Source organism: Arachis ipaensis, chromosome B4 (genome assembly GCF_059453495.1).
Source record: "Arachis ipaensis isolate K30076 ecotype BB chromosome B4, ASM5945349v1, whole genome shotgun sequence".
Lineage (NCBI taxonomy): Eukaryota > Viridiplantae > Streptophyta > Magnoliopsida > Fabales > Fabaceae > Arachis > Arachis ipaensis.
Window position 1 is genome coordinate 145,351,051 of NC_142439.1, and position 23,195 is coordinate 145,374,245.

Sequence of the window (23,195 nt, forward strand, 5' to 3'; positions counted from 1 at the left end):
TTAGCTAATATGTGAGTGTTATATTCAGATAAACCTGTTTGATACTGCATCAGCGGTGCATTCAAATTCCAGCCAATATCAAGGACATGTTATGAATTATCAGTTCAGGGTACCAGCAGCAGGGGATAACTCTTTGGGTGTATAGTTTTCCAGAATATGGGTGTACAAGCACCGTTCTTTTGGGTGTATTTTTGTTAATTCACAATTTACATATAGATACATATATAGATACATATAGAACAAAAGCTGTAAAAATTCGCAGGTTATGAGTGTATATTTGATTTGATGTTTTTCTTCATATTTTAGTACTTGTAATTCATACATTTTGAATACAGCACAGACAGTTTGGGTGTATATTTTATGCAATCTTGAGTGTATTATTAGACCTGCGTTGGGTGTAACAGTTTATAATTTACGTTTATATATGTCTTGATTTTGTCCTTCATATTTTACCACCTGTAATACAGCTTTTGAATACAGCACAGACAGTTTAACAGGACAGATAGTTTAACTATGGAAAAAAATATACATGGAATAGAAGTTGTTGATAAATGGCAAATATTTACAGCATTTGTTCAATTTACAAATATTTACGCAGTTTCTATATCAGCAGAATATATCTGACAAAACGGACTCAATAATACAGAGGATGGCTTCGACAGCCTTATAGCATTACTCTCTCTAATTGCCCGATCTCTCTCTTTATTCATCTCATTGAATAGTATCCGCGAAGCATACTCCACTCTATAGTGGTCCACCTCCTCCTACAATTAAAAAGTATATTCTGTTTAAACAACAATATTAATTCAGTAAAGTAATACAGAGTTATATAGTTCTAAAGACAGTTACCTGTGGCCAATTATCCCATTCATACTTCCCCTTTTTAATGTTTTCCGGCTCAATTAACTCCATCCACTTCATAACGTAGATAGTGCAGTCATAGCTGAAAACGAAGAAAATAAATTACAAATCTCATTTACGAAAGTTTAATGTTCAGAGTCACAAATTTATACCTTGATTTTTGGCCTGATATTTTAACATATGATGATTTAATTTCCTTCTCCTTCTCGCCTTTCTTCAGAGGTTCCCCGCCGGCATATGTTATCAATCTTGAAAATACATATCCCTTAAATACCAAAACAAATCAGTAATACACCCGAATGAATGCACCAGATACACCCAACTGAATGGACAATATACACCTAACACAACTAACGAAATAGACCTAAATATTAAAGTAAAGAAGACAGAGGCAACTTACAGTGAATTTATTAACCTTCTTTCTCTCTTCGCCGGGAGCTTTTTTGTGTAGCGGGTCAAGTATATGACATCTCCGCTTCTTTGTATCTATCAGCCATAACCACCAATGCCCCGAGTAGCAAACAGGTGCAAAAATCTGAAAGATTGCCACATTTTCAACAGTGTGTTATTTTATTTGGCATATAAGTAAAGAAGTGTACTAACAAATTTAGCAAATGAAACTTACATATGGATGCAAAGTTAATTTTTTTGCATCTATGAAGGGAATAAAATTCGGGTAGTCTTCCACCCTAAATTCCTTATTCGTTTTCGGTGACATGAATTCCCCGTTTGGGTGATCCGAAAGCGCCATGTTCTGCAACAATTGCGAAACAACAAATGAAATACTGAAAATACACCCAAGTGAATACTTTAAATACACCCAAATGACTACACAACTTACACCCAATCGAACATAAAAAATACACCCGAATCGATACATAAAATACACCCAAAGTTCGTAGATAGATGCACCCTTAGTGGTGGGATGTGCATCAACCCACCGAATCCTAGATCCCTCACAATCGCCTTCTTCTCCTCAGTCATGTTTCTGAATTTATCACTGAGGAGATGTGTGGCACACTTAAAGTCTTTTGTTCGGTTTCTTGCTGCCATTTTCTCTGAAATGAAAAAAGATACACGCATATATATGAGTCAGATACACCGATTAATAACAGTAAGATACCACCATATATATGAGTCAGATACACCCATTGATAACAGTGAGATACTCCCATAGTAAGATGCATGCATGTATATCAGTCAGGTATCACTCAAACATGCTTCAATATCAAGCAACAACACAAGGTCAAGCAATATACATACCCCCAATCTACTGAATATACCCCCAAAAATCAGTTACCAGAAGATATTGAGCAACAAGAATAACAGGAGAACCTAGAACAACAACTTAGAAGAACAGTGTAACAAAGAAGCAAGAATAACAGTAAACCCTAGAACGACAACAAAGAAGAAAAGTAAAACCTAGTGAAGAAGAAGAACAACAACGCATATATATGATTCAGATGCACCGATTAATAACAGTAAGATACCACCATATATATGAGTCAGATACACCCATACACCCATATATATGAGTCAGATACACCCATTGATAACAGTGAGATACTCCCATAGTACATGCATGTATATCAGTCAGGTATCACTCAAACATGCTTCAATATCAAGCAACATTACAAGGTCAAGCAATATACACCCCCCAATCTACTGAATATACCCCCAAAAATCAGTTACCAGAAGATATAGAACAACAAGAATAACAGTAAACCCTAGAACAACAACGAATAAGAAAAGTAAAACCTAGCTCGTAATCTGAAAAATATACAGGAATGTTAATGAATTTACCTTGAGTGTTGTTGCTTTGTTTTCTCTTCAAATTCTTGAGGGAGAGTTTGATGGTGTTTTGATGGAGGTTTCGAAGGTTAGCGACGACTTGAATATTTTGAACTTCGATTTTCGCTCGAAAATGGAAGGATTGCGTTGTTTTCGAATCGCTTTGAGAAGTGGAGGAAGTGGAAGAGTCTGCCATTACTCGTAGGATATGTAACCGTTTGAGTGTTGAGCGCGTGAATGTGACGCTCCATGTAATGCCTCTTCATGCGCGTGAGTTGTATTTGGACTGGGCCAACTTGTAAGCTTGTAAGCTTGTATGTGTAGTAGGCCCGTTTACATAAAAGATAACTTTTAACATGCCACCAAACCCTTATAAATGTCGTCCAATTATCCAGACGCCATTATTACTGTATTAGTTACTGGTGCATAGAAAATCCAACAGGCTCACTTAAAGAGTAACTATACTAATTAATTTAAAATCAGTTTATCTTTCTCTCTGTTGAAGAAGACGGAGAGTCAAAAAGTGATCATAACTTCATAAGTATCTCACATTATATATAAAACCAGTTCCTATCAATGTATGCATGCATGCAGGTACAGATAATGGCAAATACAATAGATGATGAACAACCTTTTCTCTTCCCACTAAGAAAATCCAAAGTGCTCCCTGACCCTTCAAAGTTCTTCTCTAGAAACCTTCTCGCTTCTCCATTGCCTACAAATTCATTCTTCCAGAACTTTGTCCTTGGCAATGGCAATATTCAAGAGTACATTCACCCTTACCTCATCAAACCCTCTGATTCCTCTGTTTCTCTCTGCTACCCTTCTCTCTCTGTCTCCTCTCATTCTATGCACCAAGTCTTCACACCTGATCTCACTATCTCTTCCACAAAAGGTTCTCAAACCCGCCATGTTATATCTTCCTTCAGTGATCTCAGTGTCACTCTTGAGTTTCCATCTTCCAATCTCACTTTCTTCCTTGTTAGGGGAAGCCCTTATGTTACCGTTTCTCTGTCACAACATGAATCTCTTTCCATAACCTCCATCCATAAAATCTCTTTTTCTTCAAATGCTTCACCAATTAAGTATATTCTTCAGCTTGACAATGGTCAGAAATGGCTTATCTATACTTCTTCACCAACCATATTTAGTTTCAGCTTTGACATGAAACTCACTTTCTCCAACATTTCTTCTGATGAGGCTCCTGTGATGGTTCGGATTGCAGTTATGCCAGATTCAAGCTCAGAAAACGAGGCTGTTCTTGACGGGTACAGCTCTTGCTACCCTCTTTCTGGAGATGCTTTATTCACTAAGCCATATTGTGTTGAATACAAATGGCAGAAGAATGGGCTTGGTAATTTGTTGATGTTAGCTCATCCTCTCCATCTTCAACTTCTGTCTAAAGATGAGGGTAATGTGAGTGTTCTTAAACATTTTAAGTATAGAAGCATTGATGGTGGCCTTGTTGGTGTTGTTGGCGATTCATGGATGTTGGAAGCAGAACATGTTCCTGTAACTTGGCACTCTACTAGAGGTGTCAATAAAGACTCCTATCATGAAATCAAACAAGCTCTTTGTAGGGATGTTGGTGCTCTTCGTTCTTCAAAAAGAGCTAATACTTCATCTTACTATTATGGCAAATCGATTGCAAGGGCAGCAAGGCTTGCAATGATAGCTGAGGAAGTTGGTTTTCTTGACTTGATTTCACTTGTTCAGAAATTCTTGAAAGAAACCATTCAGCCATGGTTAGATGGGACTTTTAAAGGGAATGGATTTTTGTATGAAAAGCAATGGGGAGGGCTTATTACTAAACAATGTGCTGATAGTTCAGAAGCAGAATTAGGGTTTGGAGTTTACAAAATTCATGTTCTACTAGGTAACTTTGTCTATGGAATTGCAGTTCTTGCAAAGATTGATCCGAATTGGGGTAAGAAGTATAGGTCAGAAGCATACTCACTCATGGAAGATTTCATGAACTTGGAAGGAAAAGATTCAAAGTCTAAGTATACACGTTTAAGGTGTTTTGATCTGTTCATGTTACACTCTTGGGATTCAGGGCTAGAGGATAATGATGTTGGAAGATACCAATTGATTAGTGGTGAAGCTGTGAGTGCATATTATTCAGCAGCGTTGATGGGTTTGGCATATAATGATGCAAATCTTGTTGCTATTGGTTCAACTCTTGCAGCATTGGAAATTAATGCCGCTCAAATGTGGCACCATTTAAAGAGGGATGATGAAAAGTTTGATGAGTTTACAAAGGAGAATAGGTTAATGGAGCTTCTATGTTCTAACAAGAGGGTAAGTGGTGGAGTTAAAGACCATGCACTTGACATGCATGTTCTTCCATTGCTGCCTATTACTGAGTTCTTGTATTTCGACGTTGGTTTTATGAAGGAGGTTGTGGAGTGGACTATGCCTTGTTTGAATAGAGATGGTGTTGAGGAAATATCGAAGGGATTCCTTTATGCAATGGAAGGTATTTATGATAATGAAGCTGCATTGGAGAAGGTTCGGGAGTTATCAAGTTTTAATGATGTAAGGAGCTCATTGAGCAATCTGTTATGGTGGTTGCACAGCAGAAGAGGCCAAGAAGATCATCGTCAAGATTCTTGTAATGAAAACAATGTTTCAATATTGAAAACTTAGTGTTATTATGTTATCATTTTTCTTGAATTGCACCCTTTAATACTTTCATTTGTGCTAGTAAAATTTGGGAAACTCTTGGGTTTTCTATGCCTAATGACGTTAAGGTTATCGAAATTTTAAGCTTCAAATTGTGGAAGAATATTTTTATCATACAAATTTTGAGGAAATTTTAAATTTGGGTTTTGTATGCTGGTCATAGAGTTAGGTTTTTCTTTTAAATTAGACAGACTATCATTTAAGCATGTCTGAAAATGTACAAATAGATTATTATCTTTTGAGATAAGATCTTGTTTACGTAGAAAATAAATTTAACAGGACAAACACAACCCGATAAACTTGAGAATTTGTTCATGGTACCTAAAAGCTCAATTAAGATTCAACTAACATGCAAGAGTTCAGGATAATTAATTATACTGTATTCTTTTTTCTACAACTCATATACAATCAATAGGCAAATATAATATTTTCGGCAAGATTCATTTTTATTCAAACACCACAATTTTATGATAATTATAGACTAAAAAAGATTAGAGATGATGCCCGAAAATTATTATCGGTATGTAAACCCATCTTGTACTATTTGAGAATTATTTGCTTTTTATTTGTCTAAAAGTATCTATCAGTTTAATCCAAGGTTGTGAGAACCGGACCGGTCAATAAACCAGTGAGACGACTGATTTACTGGTTCAGTAGTTCGACCGGAGTTCAACTGGGATTCAACTGGTTTAATTAAATATTAAATAAAATTATTAAAAATTTAATATATAATTTTATATATTTAAATTCATGAATTTTTAAGTAAAAAAATTTTAATAGAATTTAAGATATAAAAAAAATTGAAGATGAAAAGTTCATTGATAATATTCAGATTGAGTTAAATTTATTGATAACTTTAAAACAACTAACTGAGGCAGAATTTTCACTCAAGCTGCAAAAAATTAAAGATCTTGTAGGTAACATTGTCAAGCCAAGGCTAATTATTCAACATCAATTCTCTTATACAATTCAATTATCCCTTTTTGGGCTGCCAATATACAATTCAATTGAATAACACATTGATGAATTTTCTTATTGTGCAACAAGCCTCTTATAACTAACCAAACCCTAACTAGATTCAACAAATTCAATGTTTTTCAACAACAAAAACTCAGAATACAGAGTTACAGACAACTCAACCTCCAAATCCAGAAACAGAAAAACTAAGTGAAACAATTCAAATTAAATTCAGACTCACATTAAGGAACAACCCAACTCAGAACACAATCCCAATTCAGAATCTAGTACAAAAAATCAACTCAGAAGCCAGAATCTTAGAAATCAAAACTAAAGAAGCAGCGGCTTACTGGAGACACGGCGAGGGAGGAATGACGGTGGTGACAGTGAGCTCAGAAGAGGATCATCAGTTTCTTTTTTTTATTTTAATTAAAGTTTCAGTACTGCACCATTCAAACAAAACAAATCAAATTCAAAACAACACAATTTACACAAAAATGTATACATATATACACAAAATTGAATCAGAGAAAACAGATCTAGAGAGAAAAATAAAATGTTCATAATATATGTAATTTGTTCATGCAGCTTGACAGTCATAGAAATCAACTGATTCAGGTAAAATAAAAATTTCAAACTATTTCCATTCAAAAGCAACAAAAATATTCATGAAGCAGCAAACCGAAGCAGCAAACAGAACAGGCAGCATAGAAAATCAAAAACAAAAATCAAGATCAGAACATATTCAGAAGCAGCAAACAGATTGAAAGGGTAATAAAAGTGTTCGAGACTCAACACGACTTGAAAAACTGAACCTGAAGCATATTTAACTGGATTCATATGTTTTTTTTTTAAACTCAGATGTCCTGTTATTTATTTTTTTTTTCAAACAGAACAGGCGGGCTCGGCCGGTGGTGGTCGCGGCTGCTGTGGTTGGTTGTGGGTGGCGAATGAGGAGGCGGGCTCGGCCGGTGGTGGTCGCGGCTGCTGTGGTTGGTTGTGGGTGGCGAATGAGAAGGCGGGCTAGGTGACGTTCGGCGATGAGGAGGCGGGCTCGGCCGGTGGTGGTCGCGGCTGCTGTGGTTGGTTGTGGGTGGCAATGGTGGCCTTGGTGGGTGAAAGGAGGCTGGCGCCGAATGCTCAGATTAGGTTAGGGGAAAGGGGAAGAAAGGGGAAGAAAGGGTAGCTCAGATTAGGGTTAGTCATTAGTGGCATAGTGGGTTACAGCTTACAGGGTTAGGTTCGCGTACGCATTTGTCTTTTTTTTTTTTTTTTTTATAAGCCAAAACGACGTCGTTTGGCATTGAAGTTGCAAACCACTAAACCGCCAAAAAACTGGACGGTTCTTTCGATTCGCCGGTTAACCTCCGGTTCGATCGGTTTTTCACCGATTTTTTGTCAGACAATTTTCTACGTTATCCGGACCGGTTAGGTAACCGATTTCTGATTTTTCCGGTTGAACCGGCCGGTCTGGTCCGGTTTTCAAAACCATGGTTTAATCATTAATTACTCATCTCACTCTTTGATTTAGTATAAAAAACAGAAGGAAACACCTCGTTGCTATAGGCTAAAATCTTTGTACAGTAAATATTCTTCAGATTTCTCTATATTGTAATGTCGTTGATTAAGTCAAATAATTAATAAAATACAAATATATGATGGATTCAATTTAATAGTGAAAAGGAAAATAAAATTAAATAGATACTGTGATCAAATAATTTATGTGTTTAGTTAGTTTTAACAAAGAAAATGAGGCTTCTCATAAAAAGGAAAAGATATTCATAATGACACCATAAGTAGTTTAAATTTCACTAAGAATTTATTAATTATTTTATATTCTAAAGGCATATTTTAGTAGTATAATAATATAAAAATTTTAAAATATTTTTAAAAAGTAACTATTTGTATAAAATTACTTTCATATAAAAATAATAAATAAAAATTTAACTAAACATATAAAATTATTTAATAATTTTTAACTATTATTTTCGTAAAAAATTAAATAAAATACATGTTAACAAAAACCTTTCATCAAACAACTTTTAAGATGCCACCAAACTCTTGCAAATATACTCCAATTATCCAGATGTGATTATTACTAACTATATTAGGATATTAGTACATAGAAAATCCAAAAGGCTCACTTAAGAGTAATTATAGTAATTAAATTAAAATGGGTCTAAGTTATCTTTTCTGGGTTAAAGAAGAGGAAGAGGCAAAGAGTGATCTTAAAAGTCTCAAGTCTTAATTCACATTCCCTCATTATATCCCTCTCTCTCTCTCTATATATTCCTGCTATGGTGCCTAAATTTTAGACTAGAATTCGGAAAAGTCTAGGAGCCAGCAACTTTTGTGTTTTTTGGCCAGCACTTAACCATCACAACAAAAGTGAGTGATCTTCCATCATTAGATGTAATCTCACACCATTAAAAACACTATTGATGGCCAATTGATGGTTACAAAACACCAAAATTGCTGCCCCTAACATTCCTCCTAGAATTCAAAGTCACTGCATGCATGCAGATGCAGATAATGGCAAAACACAACACAGTTAGATGATGAACAACCTTTTCATTTCCCAATAGCAGACTCCGAAGACGAAGAGCTCCCTGACCCTCCAAGCTTCTTCTCTGAAAACCTTCTCTCTTCTCCTTTGCCTACACACTCATTCTTCCAGAACTTCGTCCTCAACGATGGCAACATACAAGAGTATATTCATCCTTACCTCATCAAACCCTCTGATTCCTCTGTTTCTCTCTGCTACCCTTCTCTCTCTGTCTCCCCTCATTCTATCCACCAAGTCTTCACACGTGATCTCACTATCTCTTCCTCAAAAGGTTCTCATTCCAGCCATGTTATATCTTCCTTCAGTGATCTCAGTGTCACTCTTGAGTTTCCATCTTCCAATCTCACTTTCTTCCTTGTTAGGGGAAGCCCTTATGTTACCGTTTCTCTGTCACAACATGAATCTCTTTCCATTACCTCCATCCATAAAATCTCTTCTTTTTCTTCAAATGCTTCACCAATTAAGTATACTCTTCAGCTTGACAATGGTCAGAAATGGCTTATCTATACTTCTTCACCAACCATATTTAGTTTCAGCCTTGACATGAAACTCACTTTTTCCAATATTTCTTCTGAAGAGGCTCCTGTGATGCTTCGGATTGCAGTTATGCCAGATTCAAGTTCAGAAAGCGAGGTTGTTCTTGACAGGTACAGCTTTTGCTACCCTCTTTCTGGAGATGCTTTGTTCAGTAAGCCATATTGTGTTGAATACAAGTGGGAGAAGAAAGGGCTTGGTAATTTGTTGATGTTAGCTCACCCTCTCCATCTTCAGCTTCTGTCTAAAGATGAGGGTAATGTCACTGTTCTTGAACATTTTAAGTATAGGAGCATTGATGGGGACCTTATTGGTGTTGTTGGAGATTCATGGTTGTTGGAAGCCGAACATGTTCCTGTAACTTGGCACTCTGCTAGAGGTGTCAATCAAGACTCCTATGATGAAATCAAACAAGCTCTTTGTAGAGATGTTGGTGCTCTTAGTTCTTCAAACATAGATACTACTTCATCTTTCTATTATGGCAAATCGATTGCAAGGGCAGCAAGGCTTGCAATGATAGCCGAGGAAGTTGGTTTTCTTGACTTGATTTCACTTGTTAAGAAATTCTTGAAAGAAATCATTCAGCCATGGTTAGATGGGACTTTTGAAGGGAATGGATTTTTGTATGAAAATCAATGGGGAGGGCTTATTACTGAACTAGGTTCTGATGATAGTGAAGAGAAATTTGAGTTTGGATTTTACAAGAATCGTCATTCTCATCTGGGGTACTTTGTTTATGGAATAGCAGTTCTTGCGAAGATTGATCCAAATTGGGGTAACAAGTATAGGTCAGAAGCATATTCACTCATGGAAGATTTCATGAACTTGGGAGGAAAAGATTCAAAATCTAAATATACACGTTTAAGGTGTTTTGATCTGTTCATGTTACACTCTTGGGATTCAGGGCTAGAGGATAGTGCTGATGGAAGAGATCAAACTGATAGTGGTGAAGCTGTGAATGCATATTATTCAGCAGCGTTGATGGGTTTGGCATATAATGATGCAAATCTTGTTGCTATTGGTTCAACTCTTGCAGCATTGGAAATTCATGCTGCTCAAATGTGGTGCCATTTAAAGATGGATGATAATAAATGTAGTGATGAGTTTACAAAGGAGAATAGGTTAATGGGGATTCTATGGTCTAACAAGAGGGAAAGTAGAACTTGGTTTGCTCCTCCGGCTTGGAAAGAGCATAGACTTGCCTTTCATGTTCTTCCATTGCTGCCCATTAGTGAGTTCTTGTATTCCAATGTTGGTTTTGTGAAGGAGGTTGTGGAGTGGACTATGCCTTGTTTGAACAGGGTTGGTGTTGAAGAAAAATGGAAGTGGTTGGTTTATGCAATGGAAGGAATTTATGATAATGAAGCTGCATTGAAGAAGATTAGGGAGTTGAAAAGTTTTGATGATGAAGGGAACTCATTGAGCAATCTGTTATGGTGGCTGCACAGCAGAAAAGGCCATGGAGATCATCATCAAGATTCTTGTAATTAAAACAATGTTGGTCCTGTCATTGTTCTGTGGTTTCAATGTTGAAAACTTACTATTACTATGTTATTATTTCTTGGATTGCACCCTTTAATAGTTTTATTAAGGACTTAGGTTATTCAAATTTAATGATCAAGTCATGCAAATCAGGAGGATATTTTAATTATGCAAGCCTTTTAATCTTTGTCAAGAATACTTATGAAGTTTGGAATTTGGATTCTGTATGCATACTATTCATATAGTTAGGTTTTGTTTTTCTTTCAAAATAGACTATAATTATTAAGCATTTCTGAATCTGAACAAATAGATTAAAACTTAAGAGTTTCCTTTGATTATATTCTTGCTTTGTTTGAATGAAAGTTCAGTAAAGATGCCTAGTGGAGAAAGAGATTCCTATGGTGAATTTATTTCAACACTTTTCAGAAGATGTGGAGGGTCTTAACACTTTTGTATGAGGGTTTCTTTATGAAAATATTTTTTTCCAAGTTATATTTTTCAAAATATCTTTTAAAAAAGTAAAAATAAGTTCATGCGTGAATATCTCATGCAAAAAATATTTTATGTATTTTTGGGTATAATAATATAAAATATATTTTGTTTTTTTTTTTGGTGACTGTATTTTGTTTGTTTTTATGTGAAAAATATTTTTTTTAAAAATATAAAAAAAATATATAAATGGTATCTTCTTAATTTTTTTAAAGTTTTTATTTTTATTATTAAAATTTATCAAATATGTTAAAAAAATATTAAAAAAATTTATTTTTATCAATTTAATAATATCTAAATAAATATAAAATATTAAATACATATGTAATTTAATTTATTTTTAATTTATATTTTATATTTGAATATATATTATATTCTATTAATTAATTTTAATGTATATCTAAAAATAGTTGTTGTAACAAGACAGAGCAATTATTATAATTTAATATAAGATTTTGTAATTTGTACTATTTTATAATTTGTACTCTTTTAAAAAAAGTAATTATCCAAATCAATCTTCAAGAATTTTAAAAGTAAACATTTTAGTCTCTAAAAAAAATTAATACACAGATCAATTTTTAAAGTTTTATTTCGGCTGACAAATCAGTCCCAATTTATTTTTTCACAGAATAATTATCCAAATCAGTCCTCAAAGATTTTTAAAAATGGGCATTTTAGTTTCCAAAAAAAAAATTAATGTACAAATCGATCCCAACATTTCTCTCCGTTAGACATAACAGTCTTTCGTCGAAAAATAAAATAAAATAAAATAATAATAATAATAATAATAATAATTATTATTATGATGATGATGATTATTATTATTATTAATTGCATAATAATATTGTACTATAATTTTTTGTATTTTTTGGACAATAATAATAATAAATTTATTTATTAGATTCTTATATATATATATATATATATATATATATATATATATATATATATATATATATATATATATATATATAGTCACTCAATAATAATAATAATAATCAATAAAATTATTAGAAATTATTTTACAAAAAATTTAAAATTAAAATTATTTGATATTTTTATATTTAATATAATTAAAAAATGCCTTAGGATATGGGTCACGTGTGAAGAAGTCATATTCTGAGTTTGAGTTAAAAATACGACATGCGAGAGAGAGCGAGAGAGCGAGAGAGAGTGTGGGAGGGAAACACCGGGAGGGATAGATCTAGGAACCTAGGAAAGGATCCTCGGGTTTGGAATCGAGAAGAGTATCGGCGGCTGGAGCATGAGTCTTTCTCAGTTTTCGTGAGTAACCTTCCAGGCGACATATCAAAAAGAGAGCTATTCCACTTGTTCAACTGGACAGGACGCATCATTGACATTTATTTAACGCGAAAAAATAAAGGTACGAATACATACATGTTTGCGTTCATTCGATACACAACAAAAGGAGGGGCATTGAAAGCTATAGCGGATATGAATCGGATGCGATTGCAAGGTAAGGCGTTGTTTGTGGGGGAGGCCAAGTATAGAAGAACGCTGGAGCCCCAGGACATGAACAAAAGAAGTAGAGGAGATGTCACGGAAAATCCCAGAACCCTGCAGATAAGTCGAGAAGTAGTGCAGAATGATGTGCTGGTTGGACATGAAGAACGTACGAAGGGTTTGGAGAAAGGGCCACTTGAGAATAGATGCTTAAAAAACGTGGAGGTAGCAGTGGTGTCAGAAAATCTAGAATGGCTGCAGAGGAGTCTCGTAGTAGGCACAACAATGCCTATTAACGTTGCGTCTATGAAGAAGATGGTCGCTAAAAACTTACCTAACGTCATTCAAATCCGGGAGATGGGATCATACAAAGCTCTTATCACTTTTGATAGTGTCCAGAATGCGGAAGAAACATATACGGTTAATATGAATAGACTCCTACAATTGTTTCACAGTGTAAGAGGTGGGAGGAGTCGAAGCATAGTGATAACCGGAGAGTGTGGCTTGAATGCTTTGGCGTTCCGTTGCACGTCTGGTCAGTGGACACGTTCAGCACGATAGGAGGCCTATGGGGTGATGTGATTACCTGTGATAGAAGAACTGAATTGTGTAGCTCATTCACGGTTGGACGAGTGCAGATTGATACTCGTGTGAAGGGGATCATTCAGGAGTCGATTCATATTAATGTAGGAACGGAGGTCTTTGAGGTTCTGGTTAAAGAGATTGGACATGAGGCGTATAATGTAGAGTGCATAGAGAAATCTGGAGACGGAGAAGGCAATGCATTCTTGGATCAGAATAGCACACGCAAGAAGGCAGGATTGGCTACATGGCCGAGGCAGGAAGATGAATCATGGTGTACGGGAATCCATGACGAAGAGCTGGTGTTGAAGGTGCCTAGGGGAGAAGATGATGGGAAGGGTAAAACAATAATTACAGACGATTTTTTGAATGAATGGATTAATGGCAGTGGATACCGCAATTATGGGGAAATCGTAACGCATCAAAACGTTAGGGGAGAGAATCACGTTGATCTTAATTGCGAAGGAAGCAATGCACAAAGCAGCAAGGCTGACTCAGAGAGGACCGTGTCCTGCGCTCTGCATGGACTGAAAAATGGGCCCGTTAATGAACAACTACAAAAACAAAAAAAGGGACTAAAACCTAGGCTAGTGACCGGCTACTCAAAGCCTCAAAAGGAGGGAGGGGTTATTGGTTTAACAAAGGAATGGGCCATTGCTAATAGAGAGTTACAAGGGGAAGGACTGGACTCAATGGGCCTGATGAATGCAGCTGGAGTAGAGACTTGGGCAGGGCCCGATGCGGGTGGGTCGGGTTAAAGAGAGATCCGCAAGGCTAGGGTAGGAACGGACGACCCTAACGCTGAGGAGGGGGGAGGTAACGCTTCCGAACTAGATGAATGCGAAGCTAAAGACGGCGCAAGCGAGGGACTTAGCCAGGGGCTGTACCTCGACGACGACCAACGGGACTGGTCGTAGTCCGGTGGGGATGGCCGAATCCAACCCGACGACACCTTCGCCATGGAAGACGATGGAAGCATGGTGGCAGTCGAAGATGAGCTCGGTACAAACATAGCCGAGGGTGAGACGACTGGGGTGGCGGACGACCATAAAAATGGTGGCCGAGAGAGGGATGAAGGTGATGAGAGGGTTGAGGAAAGAGGGGACACGGTGCTTGAAGGAGGCGCATCGCAGGGATGCCAGAACCTGGAAGACAAGGAAGCTATGCGTAACCGGGGACCTGATGGTGGTCAGGGACTTACCGGGAAAAGTCGAAGAGGGGTTCCCCAACGGTTTGACTATGGCGTTGAATGGTGGGCTGACTGGAGGAAGGACATGGAAAATGAAAACCAGGATGGTGACAATCAGCCTTCAAGGGTAGCTGAGCAGGCACTGGAAAACCAAAGGACATGGGAACTCGGTAAAGAATCTGGGGCGGAACTGCAAGATGAGGATGTGAATATTATGGAAATTCTCAGAACACAGAATGAAGAAATAGATCGCAAAAGAAGAGTGGCAAAGCAAAAGGCGAAGCTGAGACGGTACAGACCAAAAAATAAAAAAAGGTGTGTAAAAAATTTTATAAATGATTGTTAGTTCATGGAATGTTAGGGGGTTACGAGGTGATGGGAAGTTGCGAATGGTAAAGGAACTTAGGAATAAACATAAGTTAGACATGCTTGGGTTGATTGAGACCAAGAAGCAGGTAGTGACGAGGTTTGATGTTACAAAAATCTGGGGGAATGATAGTGTCGGTTGGGAATATGTAGGATCTGATGGTGCTTCCGGTGGACTGTTGTTAATTTGGAATGATTTGGTGTTTAGTATGAATAATTGCTACAAAGGAGAGAGGTGGTTGTGTGTTGAAGGAGTAATGCTAAAGAGACGGTTCAATTGTTCTTTTATCTTGGTTTACGGAGCACATACTAGAGCTGAGAAGAATCATGTCTGGGAGGAGCTGAGTTATATAGCTGGGTTATCTCAAACTCCTTGTTGCTTTCTGGGAGACTTTAATGAAATAATACATGAAGGGGAAAGAAAAGGTGGTACTAGTTTGCCCCGGTCTGCGGAAGAATTCAAGAGCTGGATACAAGATATGAATTTAGTAGATATGCCGCTTACTGACCGAAAGTTTACATGGTTCAGGGGACGCTCTTGTAGCAGGATAGATAGGGTTCTGCTAAGTCTTGAGTGGTTAGAAGAGTTCCCAGAGACTCGGCTTCGAGGTGGGCCAAGGGGCTTGTCAGACCATTGTCCTATAATATTGGAGGACAGGAAGTTGTCGTGTGGTCCAAGGCCGTTCAGAAGCCTGGACACGTGGTTCACACATGAGGGCTTCCTCAGAATGGTGAAGGAAGAATGGAGAGGGCTGGGGGACAAACATTTCACAGATAAATTGAAGGCTTTAACTGTTCCACTAGGGAGATGGCATAAGGACAATTTTGGTGAGATGGACAAGAAGATTGCAAAGTTTGAGGAAGAAATCAAGAGACTTGATGATATGGTCAGTAATGGAGTGTATGATGGAACAATGGAGGCCAGAAGAAAGGCGCTGGTCACTTGCTGCGAGAGATGGTATGTGAGGAAAGAGGTACATTAGAAACAGATGTCTCGGTCTCGACATGCAAAGGATATGGACAAAAATACAAGGTACTTTCACAATATCACATCAGCAAGAAGGCGGAATAATGGGATTGAAGCACTGGTCATTGATGGCAGAAGGGTTCGAAACCAAGGTAGAATAAAGATTGCTATCAGAGATTTCTACAAAGACTTATATCATCAAGAACGGTCTCCCAAGGTGAGCTTCAGGGATGGTTTGGTGGAGAGAATAGATGAGCAACATGCTGTGACTTTAGAAGTGATACCTTCGGCTGAGGAAATCCGTGAGGCAGTATGGGACTGTGAGTCATCTAAGGCACCAGGGTGTGATGGGTACAACATGAATTTCATCAAGAGATGCTGGGATGAGATTGGGACAGAATTTACGGCAGCAGTGATGGGGTTCTTTCAGACTTCTAAGCTACCGGTGGATTGCAATATCACTTGGGTGGCACTAGCTCCTAAGTTCATTGGGGCGGAGGAAATTAAAGACTTGAGACCTATCAGTATGGTAGGATGCATGTACAAGGTTATATCCAAGGTCCTTGTTAGAAGAATGAGATCAGTGATGCCGGCATTAGTAGGGGAGACTCAGAGTGCTTTTGTCCAGGGGAGAAAAATACATGATGGGACATTAATTGCATGTGAAACGGTGAACTGGCTCAAATTGAGGAAAAAGGAGGCAGCAATAATCAAACTGGATTTCCAAAAAGCCTATGACATGGTCAAATGGAGCTTTGTGGACATTGTGCTGCAGAAGATGGGATTCGGCCAGAAGTGGAGAGCATGGATTATGGAGTGTGTCACCACTGCCTCTATGTCGATTCTGATAAACGGTTCGCCTTCTAAGCCGTTCAAGATGGAACGAGGTCTGAGACAAGGTGACCCCCTTTCACCCTTCTTGTTTGTTCTAGTTGTGGATGTGTTGCATCGTATGATTGGAGAGGCTGTTAGGAATGGACGAATAGCACCTCTTTTGGTTGGCAGAGACAGTATAGTATTGTCACACCTTCAATTTGCAGATGATACTATTCTATTCTGCCCACCAGAGGAGGAGACTATAAAGAATTACAGGAGGCTGCTGAGATGCTTTGAGTTGATGTCAGGGCTTACTATCAATTTCGATAAATCCAACCTGATTCCAATCAATTGTGATGAGCAGTGGGCACAGAGTATGTGCAATTTGCTGGGTTGCAAGCGAGACATTCTTCTAGTTAAATATCTTGAAATCCCGTTAGGTGCAAATCCGAGGTTGGTGAAGACCTGGCAGCCTATAATAGACAAAGTGGAGGAGAAACTCAGTCTGTGGAAAGCTAAAGTGCTAAATAAAGCGGGAAAATTGGTGCTTATCAAGTCAGTCTTAAATAGCTTGCCGGTGTATTACTTGAGTCTGTTCAAGATGCCAAAGGCAGTTGCTAAGAAGCTGATTTCCTTACAAAGAAGGTTCCTGTGGTGTAAGGAAGATGGTCGGGATGGCATGGCGTTGGTAAAATGGGAAGTGGTGCAAGCTCCTAAGAAGTTAGGTGGTCTGGGTGTTGGGGATGCTTTGATTCGGAACACTGCTCTGTTATTTAAGTGGTGGTGGCGTTTTGCTAAGGAACAGTGCCCGTTGTGGAAGAAGGTAGTGTGTTCGTGTTACAGTCTGAACTCAAATGAACTGCTCTCAACTCAAATTCTGCCTACTAGAGGAGGCCCATGGAAGGATATATGCCAAGTAAATATCCCGAACCAACAACTTAGGGATAAGTTGGTCACAGGCTTGGTTATGGAGGTAGGTGATGGACAAAGGACTCGGTTCTGGGAGGATGTGTGGCTTCTTGGGGGAGCTCTAAAAGATCGGTTTCCAAGGCTCTTCTCTGTTTCAAACCAGGAGGGTTCTGTTATTGGGGCTTGTGGGTTTTGGGACGGGTTAGAGTGGGTTTGGAATTTCCAATGGAGGCGTGAGCTGTTCCAATGGGAATTGGAAATACTGAACCAGTTGCATGAGGCTTTGAGACCTGTGAGGATAGTACAAAACAGAGAGGATAGAGTGGTGTGGAAATATGATGGGCAAGGTGTTTTTACAACTAAATCGTTTGTGCAGGTATGGCAGGAGGAATTGCTACCAGAGGAGATAACCAGCTTCAGCTTTACTAGGAGTATTTGGAAAGGTTTGGTTCCACCAAGAGTGGAGCTATTTGCCTGGTTTGTGCTGATAGGCCGAGTGAATACAAAGGAAAGGCTTAGCCGGTTTGGCATCATCACTCAGGAAGATAATGTTTGTGTGTTATGTAATAATGATGTGGAGCATGTATATCACTTGTTTCTAGGCTGTACTTTTGCGTGGCAGGTGTGGAATGCTTGGATAGCAGATTAGCAGCTTTTGGCCGACATTGGTCCTTTCCGGGTTCGATGAAAGAGCACTTTTTGAGCTGGACAGAGGAACCGTGGAGTAAGGAGAATCAAAGGCAGCGGTTGCGGTGCTTCTGTGCGATCCTTTGGAACATCTGGCTGGAAAGAAATAGGAGGATCTTCCAGAATACTATCAAAGGCGTTGAAGAAATTATCAACTTGACCTTCCTTAGTGCTAACGAGTGGAGTTGTGTAGATCCTTTTTGTTGTTGATGGCTATGCCGGAGATAACTGAGGATCGGTTCGTGCGACTTTTTTAGCTGTTAGTTTGTAGTTTTATTTATTTTTTGTTATGCTATGTTCCTGTTTGCTCCACCTTTGTTGTGTTGAGCTTTGCTTTCAAAAAAAAAAAAAAATCAAAAAATGCCTTATTTAAAAAATATGTTTGTATTTTCCTTTAAAAAAACATGTATTTAAAATAAATTCAAAGTCACTACACGCATGCATGTATGGAGATCAGATAATGGCAAACACAAGACAGTTAGATGATGAACAACCTTTTCTCTTCCCACTTACAAACTCCAAAGTGTTCCCTGACCCTTCAAAGTTCTTCTCTGAAAACCTTCTCTCTTCTCCTTTGCCTACAAATTCATTCTTCCAAAACTTCGTCCTCAACGATGGCAATATACAAGAGTATATTCATCCTTACCTCATCAAACCCTCTGATTCCTCTGTTTCTCTCTGCTACCTTTCTCACTATGTGTCCTCTCATTCCATGCACCAAGTCTTCACACCTGATCTCACTATCTCTTCCTCAACAGGTTCTCAATCCCGCCATGTTATATCTTCCTTCAGCGATCTCAGTGTCACTCTTGAGTTTCTTTCTTCCAATCTCACTTTCTTCCTTGTTAGGGGAAGCCCTTATGTTACTGTTTCTCTGTCTCAATATGGATCTCTTTCTATAACCTCCATCCATAGTATCTCTTCTTTTTCTTCAAATGGTTTACTCAAATATGTTCTTACTCTTGAAAATGGTCAGAAATGGCTTATCTATACTTTTTCACCAACCAAATTTAGTTTCAGCCGTGACATGGAAATCACTTTCTCAAATAATTCTTCTGATAGGGTTCCTCTGATGCTTCGGATAGCAGTGCTGTCAGATTCAAGCTCAGAAAACGAGGCTGTTCTTGACAGGTAGTACAGCTCTTGTTACCCTCTTTCTGGAGATGCTTTGTTCACTAAGCCATATTGTGTTGAATACAAATGGCAGAAGAAAGGGCTTGGTAATTTGTTGATGTTAGCTCACCCTCTCCATCTTCAGCTTCTCTCTAAAGATGAGGGTAATGTGAGTGTTCTTAAACATTTTAAGTATAGAAGTATTGATGGTGACCTTGTTGGTGTTGTTGGACATTCATGGTTGTTGGAAGCAAAACACGTTCCTGTAACGTGGCACTCTACTAGAGGTGTCAATCAAGACTCCTATGATGAAATCAAACATGCTCTTTGTAGAGATGTTGCTGCTCTTTGTTCTTCAAAAATAGCTACTACTTCATCTTACTATTATGGCAAATCGATTGCAAGGGCAGCAAGGTTAGCATTGATAGCTGAGGAAGTTGGTTTTTGTGATTTAATTTCACTTGTTAAGAAATTCTTGAAAGAAACCATTCAGCCATGGTTAGATGGGACTTTTAAAAGGAATGGATTTTTCTATGAAAAACAATGGGGAGGGCTTATTACACAAGATGCTGATTATAATGAAGAGGTATTTGGATATTACAACAATCATATTTCTCTTCTGGGATACTTTGTGTATGGAATCGCAGTTCTTGCGAGGATAGATCCGAATTGGGGTAACAAGTATAGGTCAGAAGCATATTCAGTCATGGAAGATTTCATGAACTTGGGAGGAAAAGATTTGAAATCTAAGTATACACGTTTAAGATGTTTTGATCTGTTCATGTTACACTCTTGGGATTTAGGGCTCCAGGATTGTGATGATGGAAGAAATCAATTGAGTAGTGGTGAAGCTGTGAATGTATATTATTCAGCAGCGTTGATGGGTTTGGCATATAATGACGCAAATCTTGTTGCTATTGGTTCAACTCTTGCATCATTGGAAATTCATGCTGCTAAAATGTGGCGCCATTTAAAGATGGATGATAAAAAGTGTGATGATTTTACAAAGGAGAATAGGCTAATGGAGATTCTGTGGTCTAGTAAGAGGTCAAGTGTATATAGGTTTTCTAAAGAGATTAGACTTTCCCTTCATTTTCTTCCAATTCTGCCTATTACCGAGTTCTTGTATTCCAATGTTGGTTTTGTGAAGGAGGTTGTGGAGTGGACTATGCCTTGTTTGAATAAGGATGGTGTTGAGGAAATATGGAAGTGGTTGGTTTGTGAAATGGAAGGAATTTATGATAATGAAGCTGCATTGAAGAAGATTATGGAGTTGGACTTGCCAAGTTCACATAATTCACCAATCTCATTGAGCAACCTGTTATGGTGGCTTCACAGCAGAAGAGGCCATAGAGATCATCATCAAGATTCTTGTAAATTTGCAATTAATGTTGGTTCTGTCATTGTTCCTGTGGATTCAATGTTGAAAACTTAGTGTTACTATGTTATTATTTCTTGAATTGCACCCTTTAATAGTGTAAGGACTTAGTTATTCAAAATTTCAAATTTAATGTTCAAGTAGAAGAATATTTCTATAATGCAAATCAGGAGGATGTTTTAGTTATGCAAGCATTTTAATCTTTCTCAAGATTACTTTGAAGTTTGACATTCTGATTCGGTATGCGTGCTATTTATTGAGTTATGTTTTTCTTTCAAAATAGACTAAAATTATTAAGCATTTCTGAATCTGAACAAATAGATTGCAAGGTTCTTCTTGAGAGTTTCCTTTGATTATATTCTTGCTTTGTTTGAATGAAAGTTCAGTAATGATGCCTCGTGGAGAAAGAGATTCCTATGGTGAATTTATTTCAACCCTTTCAGAAGATGTGAAGGGTCTTATATGGAGCATGGTATACACATTTAGCTCTATTAACCAAGATCTTAGAATAGAGTATATGTAACACATTTTTTTCTATGCTGAGAACTGTTTTTCATCACAGAATTCCTCTATTCTATTTTCCATAAGCCTCTGCAAATTACTAAACGAGTTCCCATCATCAAAACCCTTCAAGGCTTCAAATTGTGGAAGAATATTTCTTTCCTGCAATTTAAGGGTAAATTTCAGTTATCCAAGCATTTAGATTAACTTTGAAGTTTTAAATTGATTGTGTGCTATACTGCTATTCATAGAATTTTTTTTTTGTTTGAGCGTATGATTATTGGGCATTTCTGAAATTGTACAAAGAGATTATTATCTTATGAGGTAAGAACTTGTTTTGTGTAGAAATAAGTTTAACAAGACAAACACAAACCTATTAAATTTTGAAAATTTAAGGTTATTTCAAGCTCAATTAACATTCAACTAAGATGTAAGACCATCTCCAGTAGGGAACTCATCTCAGTCTCTATTTATGACCCACCTGTCATAAAAAGTAATTCCACATCAGCTTTTGCGTCATAAACGGTAAATAGGAACTCAAAGCATCTCTCTTCTCCATCAGGAGGAACTAACTTTAGTCCCTGGTGTGGTCCCACTTAATTAATTAATTAAAATACTTAAAATTAATGTAATTAATTTTTTTAATAATATTATTTAAATTTATAAATTTAAAAATAATTCACTATTAAAAAATATTAATATTAAATAAATTCATATATAATAATAATACACAATATATAATTTGGGATTACACTAATTTATAGTTTTGTGTTTATAATTGCTAATTTTAATAATATCGTTAGCATTTTAAATTTTAAAAATAAAAATAACTAACTCAACTAAGAATTATTTTGTAAGGTGTAAAAATTAAATTTATTTTTTAATGTAAGTAAATTTAATTAATTATAATTTAATATAATAATATAAATATTATTCAATATTAATTATGATATAAATAATTAATATAAATCATTAATTAAATAAAATTTAATTATTTAATCTAATTAATTATTTTTTAAATAATTAATATAAATTATTAATTAAATAAAAATATAATTATTTAATATAATTTTTATTATAATTATTACTAATTTAATTATTATTTCATTATTTAATATAATTATTTAATTATTTCAAATTTTATATTATTATTTTTTAAAATAACTTACCAAATGGCAAGTTATTATTGGTTAACTTGAGTCCCTGTTTAGAGAGACTCCCTCACCTTGAGACCCGTGCGGGAACTTATTCCTTCTCTCCTCCAATTATTAGAGTTCCTATGTGTCAAAAAAAAGTGAAAGAGGAACTCACCATTCTAGGTGCTCTGAGAGAATATATTATTGTACTCCAAATAACTTGTCTTTACTCTGACACCAAATTATGCAGCTACTGCCTACTGTGTTTTAAGGATAAATTACTTAATAAAATGATTAAAAACTAAGTTTAGCAGATTACAATTTTTTAAAATTATATATTTATATTTTTTGTAATTTTTAATAGAATATTTTTTATGATATTTTAAAAAAATTTAATTTTAATGTATTATTAATGTAAAATTATTTTACACATCTATTTAATTACATAATGCTATATATAAAAAATAATAGTTAATAATGATTAAATATTAATTTAATCTAATATGTTAAATTATTTAACATTTTTAATAATGATTTTTGTATTTACGCTTTCCAAAAACACAATTTTTTAGATGCCACCAAACAACTATGATGTACTTTTCAATTACCCAGATGTGATTATTACTGTGACAGGCTACTACTAGTACATATAGAAAATCCAAAAAAGCTTACTTAAGGATAATCATAGTAATTAAATTAAGAATTTGCCATAAAGACACATA

At 36.5% G+C, this 23,195-nt stretch overlaps 1 protein-coding gene and 2 pseudogenes across 1 annotated transcript; all 3 read left to right on the forward strand.

Moving 5' to 3' along the window:
• The first annotated feature begins 3,255 nt into the window (after window positions 1–3,255).
• Window positions 3,256–5,301, forward strand: LOC107637384 (glucan endo-1,3-beta-D-glucosidase-like). Its single transcript, XM_088485109.1, has 2 exons — window positions 3,256–4,477; window positions 4,529–5,301. The coding sequence occupies exons 1-2, from the start codon at window positions 3,256–3,258 to the stop codon at window positions 5,299–5,301; spliced, it is 1,995 nt and encodes a 664-aa protein (XP_088341235.1).
• Window positions 5,302–8,811: 3,510 nt separating this feature from the next.
• On the forward strand, window positions 8,812–10,885 carry LOC107637386 (glucan endo-1,3-beta-D-glucosidase-like; annotated as a pseudogene).
• A 7,920-nt stretch (window positions 10,886–18,805) lies between these two features.
• LOC107637387 (glucan endo-1,3-beta-D-glucosidase-like) lies at window positions 18,806–20,918 on the forward strand (annotated as a pseudogene).
• The last annotated feature ends 2,277 nt before the right edge of the window (window positions 20,919–23,195 follow it).

Bases quoted from the DNA above. Each gene is read 5' to 3' on its own strand.
- LOC107637384 (XM_088485109.1), top strand. From the start codon at position 3,256: ATGGCAAATACAATAGATGATGAACAACCTTTTCTCTTCCCACTAAGA. The intron at 4,478-4,528 runs GTTCAGAAGCAG...ATGTTCTACTAG, and splicing joins TACTAAACAATGTGCTGATA to GTAACTTTGTCTATGGAATT.